The sequence below is a fragment of the Scyliorhinus canicula genome, chromosome 26, assembly GCF_902713615.1.
Source record: "Scyliorhinus canicula chromosome 26, sScyCan1.1, whole genome shotgun sequence".
Lineage (NCBI taxonomy): Eukaryota > Metazoa > Chordata > Chondrichthyes > Carcharhiniformes > Scyliorhinidae > Scyliorhinus > Scyliorhinus canicula.
In genome coordinates this window covers 14,686,588-14,697,846 of record NC_052171.1, presented here as the reverse complement: position 1 = coordinate 14,697,846, position 11,259 = coordinate 14,686,588, and the positions used below count along the sequence as shown (strand labels likewise).

Genomic DNA, 11,259 nt, shown 5'->3' with positions numbered 1-11,259 from the left:
AATGAATGGCAGATTGTGGCGGACGGTGGCAATAAGGATGGGAAATGAAAATGACGTGGAATCGATTATGGTTCTCCAAAAATCAACGGAAAAAACGTTCACACAATTAGATTTCCTGTATCTGGAGAAATTCATATTTTGTAGGAACACGTTTCATTTTCTGATCTATGGACTTGAGAATAGAACAGCGGAAGTGTAGAAGAGAGTTTTATGACATCCCCCTCCCCAACACCCTCTTCATCACCTACCCTTCCCTTTGGGAATCGCTCTGGTTCTCATGCTTTGCCTTTTCGCCCGGACCGAAGCTGCCATTTATTTCCAGATGATTACTTCACATCCATCTGTCAATTGGAAATCAACGGATAAATAGTCCTGTTGCGGTCGTGATCAAGATAATACTTGATGTGATTGGACATTTCACTGCATTGTTGCCCTGTTTTCTCAAAATATGTGCTGACCTGGGCTATGTGTGCGTGGACAATTTCAATTCAGAGCACCCATTCGACATTTCCAAATGTACATTCAGAATCGTTGTGACCAATGATATCCCTACCTGCAATGCTCTATTATAACAATTCTAGAACCGTTAACTGCAGCATAAGTTTGGAAATGTTGGACAAGGTTAGTAGTATAATCAGAAACTTCCTGTTTCTTTCCAGTTTTGTGTCACTGAGATCCTCACTCACATTCTTGCTCCTCTGTTGCCTCGAGACTCAAATGGCCACGAAAATGTGTCTGAATGGCAGAGTGTGAAGCAACGAACGTAAAGAAAATTGAATCAACGGCACTTTAAACCTTATGAAACTAAGCAAATCCAGTCCTCTTGGACTCAGCATCAACACTTAAATTTTGAGTGCTGTAAGGTGTTAATTATCTATCAGAATTTGATCCCAGATTTTTAGCAGAACAGCATGTCTGTTCTTAGTGGGTTGTGTCTGTATACGTGTCTGTGTATGTGCTGTGCATGCATGTGTTTACGTGTTTCCGTGTGTGCTTTTGTCTATATATGTGTGGATATATGGATGTGTGCGTGTGACAGCATGTTTTTGTATGTATGTTTATGGGTGTGTGCATTTATGCGTGCATGTATGCATGTGGATATGGGCAGGGGCGCGTGTATGTGTGTGTTTATGCGTGCGTGTATGTGCGTGTATCTATGTGTGTCAGCATGTGTACGATTTTGCATGTTTGTGTGCCTGTGGGTGTGCGCGTCTGTGTGCATATGGTAGTGTGCATCTGTTTACGTGCATGTGCGGGCATTTATAATGTGTGTGTATGTGTGAATATGCCGGTGTGTATGTCTGGTTGGCTGTGTATGTGTGTCTGTGAATGGGTGTGCAGGACGGTGTGTATGCGCGTATGCATCTGAGTGTTTATGTGTGTATTTGTGTGTGGATGCATGGTTATGCGTTCATGGGTGTGAGTATCTGTGTATGTCTTTGTCTGTATGTGCGTGTATGTGTGTGTTTATATGGGTGAGTGTATATGTGTGTGTATTCATGTGAGGGTAGTTGATGACAAAATGTTTGATTTCGGAAGCAGGTCTGTGTAGGATGTGTCACAGCATTCATTAAAGACTGAGATCGGCATGATCTTAATATCTGACGCAGTCAGGTGTTATGGATGACAAGCAGTAAAATTGAGTTATGACCAGAGACCGGTAGAACACGCTCTTGTTGAATGGTTGGGAAGGCATTTGAGGCAAAAGGAATTATTTCTGCTCCGAATTTCTTTGATTCAATTAAAAAAAGCCTTGTTTATGACTAAGATACAAAACACATTAATTGACAATACCTTCAGGCGTTTTATCTGGCACGGCTACAATAAACGTAGCCCTAATTTCAGGGAAACATTTTTTTACATGGTTTTCCCATCACTGTATTGTTTGCAGCTGGTGTGGTCAGCACATGTCCTGGCGTAATTATCTGCGAGGCATGGTAATGTTCTGTATTTGAGTCCAGTAGAGACTTGGCTGATGAAAGCTCGGTGTTTTAGATGTGTAGCAAATAGATTACATCATGTTCTTTACGGTAAGTCCTTTGCGAGATTCGGTCTAATCTATGGATCGAATGTCAATTGGCGCAACCACACGGAAAAGAAAGAATAAAATAAGGACGAAAATATCATACGGCAAATAATACTAAGCGAATGTCCTGTGAAACAATATAATACTGTATTTGACAAAATATATGCATGGTATCAAATTGCTTCCAAATTTCAAGAACTCAACCTGAAAAAGCCTGATCTACATATTTTCGTTAAACACAATGGCGAGCGCAGTACATATTTCATATTTATTGCGTAGGATGAGGAGACATGCAAGATTCAACATCCAGGGCGGCACACTGGCACAGCAGTGAACTTTCCTGCCTCTCAGCACCAAAGACCCGGGTTCAATTTTGGCCTTGAGTGACTGACTGCCTGTGTAGTGTTGGCACGTTCTCTGTGTAGGTTAGGTCGATTGGCCCTAAATTGTCCCTTGGTCTCCAGAGACCTGTCAGCTAGGTAGGGTTCCGGGGGTGCGGCGAGGAAGTGGGCCAAGGGAGTGTGCTCTTTCAGACTGGATGGGCCGGGTGCCCTCATTCTGCCTTGTTGGGATTCTATGTGTATGCCAATATGCCCTGGGTATCATTCACGTTTGAGCTGGTCAGTGGCAGGTGATATTCTCGCATCACTGGAGTGTCTCAATGTGAACAACTCCAAGTTAATTATTTCCAACAGACTTTCCTTGCCCTCTAATTGAATTAGCATCCATAAATACCGGTGTCTGAGGTTAGCATGAACCACAAACATGTCATCTACAGAAATGCTACGGTTCAAGAGCAGACACAATTCGGAGAACCCTGTTACGCTATCTCGTTTCCTGCCTTCAAAAATCCTGTCTGCATTCGGCAAGGCTTGAATGAGCAGTCTGATGGACTGCTCTGCACTTAAACCCCCACGCCCCGCCCCAACGGGTTGTCCCCCACACACACATCTCTCACAAATCACACGCACTCTCTCACACACACATACACACACACATATCTCACACACACAGATTACACAGACACTCTCCCTCACACATGCACTCTCGCATACACGCACACACACGCACACATCTGTCACACACACACACACACACAACACGCACACACGACCTATCCTACATCTACAGTGCATTACAAATCGGAGAACTAATCAATCTGTCACGACAATGTAATCAGATGTCTAGTGAGGCAACCACCCCTCCATGGATTCCACTGCAAGTTGCCTACTATCCTGACCTGCAAAGATGTCACTGTCAGATCACTGTCGTATACTCGAAATTCGCGCGAATTCCCTTCCAATGTGTAGTGTTGAAATATCTCCATCGCATGCCTTGCAGTGGTTGAATTAGATGACTCAATAACTCGCTCTCAATGAAAATTAGAGATGGGTACCAAATGCTGTCCTCCGTTGTTTAGATTCAATTGACCATTGATTGGCACAGAATAGCTGGTGGACCAGAGTATATGGTGGTCTTTATATAGAATTTACAGTGCAGAAGGAGGCCATTCGGCCCATCGAGTCAGCACTGGCTCTTGGAAAGAGCACCCTACCCAAGGTCAACACCTCCACCCTATCCCCATAATCCAGCAACCCCACCGAACACTAAGGTCTTGACCTAAAGGGGCCGGGTCTATAGTCAGATGATAGACAGTTCGAGAGGCAAATGGAATAGGTGTGATGGCAGTAGGAACGGGTGGCTCCCAACACAATAGTTTGTGAGCGTAAGCTATAACGGACAACGGCATCGGACAATGGGATGCAGTGGGAGACATGGTTGCACAGTCGTGAACACTGATGCCTCACAGCGCTATGGAGCCGGGTTAAACTTCAGCTATTTGTGACTGCATATGTGGGGTTTGCACGTACCCCCGTGTTTGGGTGGGTTTCATCCTGATGCTCTGGTTTACTGGCACAGTCCAAAGCCGTGGATATTAGGTGGAATTACCATGCTATATGGATCCATGGCGTCTGCAGGTTAGTTGGATTAACCGTGACCAACGCATGGTGACGCACATAGAGCTTGAAGATGGGCCGAGGTGGACTGTAGACATGATGGGCCGAATACTTTCTTGGGATTCGATGTTCGGTCATTGCAGGAGATTGTCTACGGTTCAAAGAGAAGGTGGATGCAATCAGCGAAGGAGTTGGGAGTGATGTTAGGGACGGGAAGAGATGGCTCTTGAATCCGATCGAGGTAGGGGATGAGGGACAACTGCATGTTCAGGTTGGCGGGGAGCGCCACCGTGCGGGAGAATTCAAAAAATGACTCAAGAAGTTTCACATTTGTTTTGAGCCGATACATGAGATGGGTGTGGGCGTTACAAAATTAATGGATTTGAAAGTAATGGCAGGTTGGAATTCCAGGAGATAGCGACTCCAAAATGAACATATTAAAAAAATTTGTGATGAGAAGTGATTTCACATAAAAGCATTTTCATCATGTCCAGTATGTTATTTTCATTACACGTTTTTCATGAGCAGATCTGAGGAGATGAGGATCGAACAGCTGGAGGAAAGAATGTGGTAGCTGTATACACTCCTGTCCTGTAGGGACCACGTTATATGTCCTGTCCATTTATGTTCCGCGAATTGCCGTTTCGAGCTCAATACGGCACTACTATTGTACAGGGATCAATGCTCCATTATGGGACTGGAAACTCTGCTCTCACGTGTTTGGTTTATTCTCCAGTTGAATAACTTATGTAACGAGGAAGCTCAAAGCGGCTTTGATTTTTCCTCTGAACTTGGACTGAGTCGCTGCATAAATAAACGTGTTCGTGCAGCAACTTAAGTTCCGCAACATAATTCCAATTTGTTCAAATATATATTCAGCGTCAGTGTAATCGTTGGGATCTATTCCCGTAAGGTTATAATATAAGAATTCTATAACATTTACCAACCACAGAATTACGAAGGTGCCGGATATGGAGAAGAGTAAAATCACAGATTTTTTTCTGCTCTCCATCTCTGAGTCACGGTGATTGTCTCCCTTGCTCTGACCTTTCAGTCCCTTTCGGACACGACTGGCCACTAAAATGTGTCTCACCGTCAGGGCGTTGATCAACACAATTAAAGCAAATGGGAGCAAAGGAGTTAGAAATCTATCAAACCAATTGTATCTCACCCATCCTGTCTCAGAATAGAAGTCCGGCTTTTTATTGCAGAACCACGGTACATTATCAGAAATGCTTCCGGGTTCATAGGTGAAGTAGATGGGGATATTAGCGAAACACAGCAAAATGCAGAATGTTGCTAGAACCACTGCCGCAGTTTTAGCTGTGCAATATTTAGCTTTAAGCTTCTGGCAACAAATAGCCACAAATCGATCAAAGGAAAAAGCGATGGTGAACCACACCGAACAGTCTATGGCTGCATCTCGCAGGACACCATTGACGCTGCATATAGGGGTGATATCGAGGAAACTGATTGGAAAATAGTAATACCTGAACTGCGTCAATATTACCTCAGTGATAATGACTAATAGATCTGAGAGTGCCATGGCCAGCAGGTAACGAGTTGTACAGCTGGAGAGACCGCACTTTCCCCGGGACAGGATTAAAATGGCCAGCAAGTCAACTGTAAAAGAGAGAGAACGGAAAATCTGATGAAACATTCTCTGAGATTGGCTCAGGCACGAATGACTGGATCCCAGCACCAAACATGTTTGGGACAACAGCAATCAGCGGTAATAATCAAACAGGTCTACCATGACCCCAATCCAAGCCAACTGATTTACAGGTTTAATGGACGAGTGATGGGTAAGACATAGACTCCGCCGAGAGATCTTGGCAGACTGGAGATAATTGATTTCATATTTTTATACTCTTATCTCTGACAGCATTTCCTTCCCATCAGACTCTACACTCAAACAGACACAGGATAGGCGACAGGATTAATCTGGCACGAAACTCACGTTCGGGTTCCTGCTCCCGATTGGATGTGTCCCATCTCCGGAGCATCCTCAGGATGTCACCCCTTTCCGCAAGCCACTTTTTTGACCATGTAGGTCAGACCAAACTTGTTGTGCTGCCTTAAAATGGAAGGCGTATACATGTGAGCAGGGAACTCGGAGTTAGCGCTCCATGCTACCAGCTTTAAATAAATTGTGTGCACTCAATGAACCAAGCTGTACTGTGTTCAGATTAAACTAATTCCTAGTTCGTCTGTAGCGGCATAATGAAATAAACAATAGTAACCAAATACAAATGAGGCACAAGAAGTCCTCAGCACGTGATAGTCGAGGCTGAGAAACGCAGTCACAATGCCTGTCAGGCCAGGATCATTGGTTCAGTTCGGCTTCGGTTTACTAGTCTCTGGGTTATACCTGTGCAGGCTGATCGCAAAACGGAAACCGCATTCTGCAGCAATGCTCCGAGCTCAATGAAAGGAAGACCATCGTGCCTGGAACAGTTGCTGCACAATGAAGCAACGAATGAGTATTGAAACCAGCAGGAAGCGAGAGAAATCTGTGATAGTAATGAAAATCAAACAAATACCTCGAGACCTTTAAGGCAGGCATTTGATAACCTCGTCCGTGAAATAGTAAAACACCTTCAATATTAAGATAATAAACCAGCAGGGGCTGGTTTAGCACAGGGCTAAATAGCTGGCTTTTAGCGCAGACGAATGCAGGCAAGCAGCGCCGGTTCATTTCCCGTCCCAACCTCCCCGGACTGTGGCGACTAGGGGCTTTTCACAGTAACTTCCTTTGAAACCTACTTGTGAGAATAAGCAACATCAGGATTTTTCATTTTTCACCTGTTCCTGTTAGATTGCATTGAAATATGTTGAAAAACAAAGGGAAAGGCAATGGTGACAATATGATCTGTACAGTGAAATTAATCAGAACGTCATCAAAGGGCTTTACTGCAATTGATCCATTACTTGCATTCCAATACAAAATCACTCTTCAATTAACTTGCCCTGAAAACGACATTGGCGACCAAAGTAGACTGTCTTGCCATTTATAATCACTTTTTTTATTACCTTATTTTACCGTTCTCTTCTGCAGAAAGGGAACTCTACCACTCTTAACGCGTGTCCCAGTTGTCAATCGATTGCAAAAAATTAAATCCATGTGCTTGCCCGGTTATAGGATACAATGAATTGCTAAAGATCCACACAAGATAATTTTACAGCAGTTTCGATGAACCAGGCAGAGTAACGCCATCTCTCTGGCAGCTGAGCTCCTTCCATAATATGTTTAGCCCAGCTAACATAATCCCAGTGATCAGAACAATTATAGCATCAAAGTAGAATATCGGTGCACCGTAGAAGCACAGCATGTGATTTCGAATAATGCAAAATGAAATCATATTGGGTTACATTTGTTTGATTATTTGAATAATTATGATGAAATGATCAAAAGCTTTGTAGGATGGGTGAAAATTTCACAAAGCCATTGATAACAGCTCAGCAGACTTGGCACGACCCTTGGAGTAACTGGTGTATAGTGGAAAGTCGCAGAAAGGATTGCAGCAGACTGACACCCAGACAGTGATCGACCTGAGGAACTCGCTACCTCAGGTAGATGTTGAACTCAAAAAATGTTTAAAGAAACATGTAGATATTGTGAAGTGGATGAAAGGATTTGGGGGAAGGAGGGATCACGCTATTGAGTTGGATGATTACGCGTATTAATAATGAATTGCGAAGCTGGCTCGAAAGGCCGAATAGTCTCCTTCTGACGCTACTTTTAATGTTCATATAACGTAGGGGTTAGGGTGTTGAAGCGATATTCTCAGTTTCATGGGACGTGGAAAGTGAAATTCCACAACAATGAGCGCTAGGATCAATTCTGTCCATCAACGTGAAGCTGAATCTCGATTTCCAATTTTATGGGCATATCCACAACGAGAACACCATAAGAACAGAGGAAAAATGGGACGGAACACACGAGTCTTTACGAATAATAATCAATGAACGGGCACAGTTGACATGTTGATGACAATTTCATTTCAACAAAGGTAAACGCAAGCTGCTGCATTTGCGTCGAAGCAATATCGTGCAAAATACTTCTGGGTTTCACAAAGAATTTGAGGCAGCATCAATCCCGAACAAGACTTGAAATATCTAAGAGGAATTTTGGATTCCATCCAGGACAAATTGAATTGTTTAAAAAAAGGAGCTGATGCGAAACAATTTACAATTTGCTTTCAACAACTCTAAATTTGCTGTTTCAGTGCATTACCCATTTTTTAAAAAAGTGGTGCACGATCGAGGTTGCACATTAGTTTAATCAGAATTATTACAGAACTGAGCGTTGTGCACTATATTTTTCATCAGAAAAATCTTAATAACTTCCCTCAGTCGAATCATTGTGTTCTGACAATCTATGCGCTACCTCCAGTTTTAGTTCCCCGTTCTCACTGGGACACAATTCAGTGAGTTGCTGACAGGGATGTGTATCGGAAAAACATTGAAATGCTTTTAAACATTGATCATAATTTCTAGGAAAAAATAGTAATTGGTTACCGAACTGAACGGTGAAATGCTCCCATGCGAATATTTATCCAGAGTAACAGTCAGAAAAGACCTCTGAGTAATTATGATCCACAGGTCCTCAGGAACGTTTGCCCGGGGAGTCGGGTCTTTGACGCTAAAACAAATGGATTTTTTACAGTGACGACAATCAAAGTTCGAATATGTTATTGTAAAAAGAATGTGGTTATGGAAACAGTTCCTATGTATTAAACTGCCAGTAAGTAGGGTATCCTTTATTTTGGCTGACGAAATTGATTAGTTATTTTGCAGACGACACAAAGGTTGGTGGAATTGCGGATAGCTTTGAGGACTGTCAGAGGACTTTGAGGACTGCTGTACAGCATTTAATCATTTCGAGACTTGGGCGGAGAGATGGCAGATGGATATTAATCCGGACAAATGTGAGGTAATGCATTTTGGAAGGTCTAAAGCAGGTTGGGAATATGCAGTGAATGGTAGATTGAAAGTCAGAGATATCTAGGTGTACTGGTCAACAGGTCTCTGGAAGGGGCAACACAGGTGGAGAAGGCAGTCAAGAAGGCATACGGCATGCTTGCCTTCATTTGCTGGGGCATTGAGTTTAAGAATTGGCAAGTCATGTTGCAGCTGTATAGAACCTTAGTTCGACCGCACTTGGAGTACAGTGTTCAATTCTTGTCGCCACACGACCAGAAAGATGTGGATACTTGGGAGAGGGTGCAAAAGAAATTTACCAGAATGTTGCCTGGTATTAGGGCATAAGCTATGAGGAGCGGTTGAATAAATTCGGTTTGTTCTCACTGGAATAACAGCGGTTGAGGGGCGACCTGATAGAGGTCCACAAAATTATGACGGCATAGACAGAGTGGATAGTCAGAGGTTTATTCCCAGGGTAGAGGGGTCAATTACTAGGGGGCATAGGTTTAAGGTGCAAGGGGAAAGGTTTAGAGGAGATGTACGAGGCAAGCTTTTTTACACAGAGGGTAGTGAGTACCTGGAACTCGCTGCCGGAGGAGGTGGTGGAAGCACGGACGATAGTGACATTCAAGGGGCATCTTGACAAATACATGAATAGGATGGGAATAGAGGTATATGGACCCAGGAAGTGTTTCAGTTCTGACGGGCAGCATGATCGTCACGGGCTTGGAGGGCTGAATGGCCTGTGCCGTACTTTTCGTTGTTCTTTGTTGTTTGAAAATTGAAAGTAATAAAATAGCGGAGAATCTCTATGCTACATAAGATGACAATACGTTGCGTCTGTACAAAACTTCCGAAGGAACTTGCCAAGACCCACTCCCCGCCATATTCCAGTAACCCCACCTAATCAGCACATCTTTAGCCACTTAGGACGTACAATCCAACGAACCTGCGCGTATTTGGATTGTCGGAACAAACCGGAGCACCAGAAGGAAACCCGCGCAGACGTGGGGAGAAAGTGCAAGCTCCAGACAAGAAGTTACCCAAGGACGGAATAGAACCCGGGACTCTGGTACGGTGAGGCAGCAGAGCTAATCACTCAATAGATGATTGTCGGACACATTCAAAAATGTCTTCACCTAACATCAGCATATTTCCTAGTGTCAATCTATTGCATTCATGGAACATACAGACACACCCAGACAATGGAGAAATCCATTAAAAATAATTCAAAATTTTATTTATTTTACCCGTTTTCGTGATTGCAATTCGACAGACGCAGATATGTGGTCAGATAGGTAAGGTACAGCAAGATTAGTAAACTAATGTTAGTGCAATTTTACACTGAGACATACTGCAGTAAAGCATGACAAGAACCCATTCTGGTTCGTCACGCACGTTCAACACAATTCTACTTTTGCAGCTTTTCCCAGGAGCTGATTCTCACTAGAGTAATACAGCCCGATGCTTAACCATTCCCGCCAAGTTTGACGCACGCATGTCTCCAATTTGTACCTCACCAATATAGTTTGCCTTTACTGATCTGTGATACAACAGAACGTCATATTCCTATAAATGCAACAACATGTTAACTCTAAAAAACTGTGAGTTACAAACAATGTTTTTCCATCAGTGCGGCAATTAAACATTATCACAGCGATGAATAAAACCATTTGATTGGATTAAGTGATATCACTATTTGGGTACCTGCATAATTGTGTCATATAGTCATGCTAGTAATATCGTAATTTACAATGTCAAACACATAAAATGTTCACAATAAATATTGCATCTAATTCAATTGTGATTGCCACTTACCAGGAATACCAATGGCTGCCATAAATGTGTAGAAGACTTTATCTACACTGCTGAATTCTAAAAGCATGTTCAATACAAAGGTCTCGGTCACTTCGTGTGGCAGGTCGTCACTCTGTTGACACATTCTCAATCATTCAATATATATCTTGTGTGATCTCCATAGGGATATTGAACTTGCGACATCATTCAAGTTCCTCGAATTTTAAGAAGCTGAACAATGGATGACGACATTGAATTGTGAAATAAATATGATTTTTCTCGCATTGACTTGAGAAGATCAAATAAAGGGACAGTTCTGAACAAGATAATAACCATGGAAAGTTCCAAGTCGTTTTGGTTTCAGTTTATTCCAAATTTTTACGGGATGATGGTTCACTGGCGAGGTCAGCTTTTGTTGCGCATCCCTAATTGCCCTTGAAAAGGTTGTTGTGCGCTGCTTTCTTGATCCACTGCAGTCCCCGTAGTAAAAGCACACCCATTCAGCTATTCAAAGTGAGTTCGAGGAATTGCCACTGCCATAGTGAAGGAACG

General features: G+C 43.0%; 1 protein-coding gene across 1 annotated transcript; it reads right to left on the bottom strand.

Annotated features, from left to right (window-relative positions):
• Positions 1–4,729: 4,729 nt before the first annotated feature.
• On the bottom strand, positions 4,730–10,852 carry LOC119957281 (probable G-protein coupled receptor 139). The gene is made up of 2 exons (XM_038785114.1): positions 10,729–10,852; positions 4,730–5,607 (listed from the first exon to the last, which is right to left on the bottom strand). The coding sequence occupies exons 1-2, from the start codon at positions 10,850–10,852 to the stop codon at positions 4,730–4,732; spliced, it is 1,002 nt and encodes a 333-aa protein (XP_038641042.1).
• Positions 10,853–11,259: the final 407 nt, after the last annotated feature.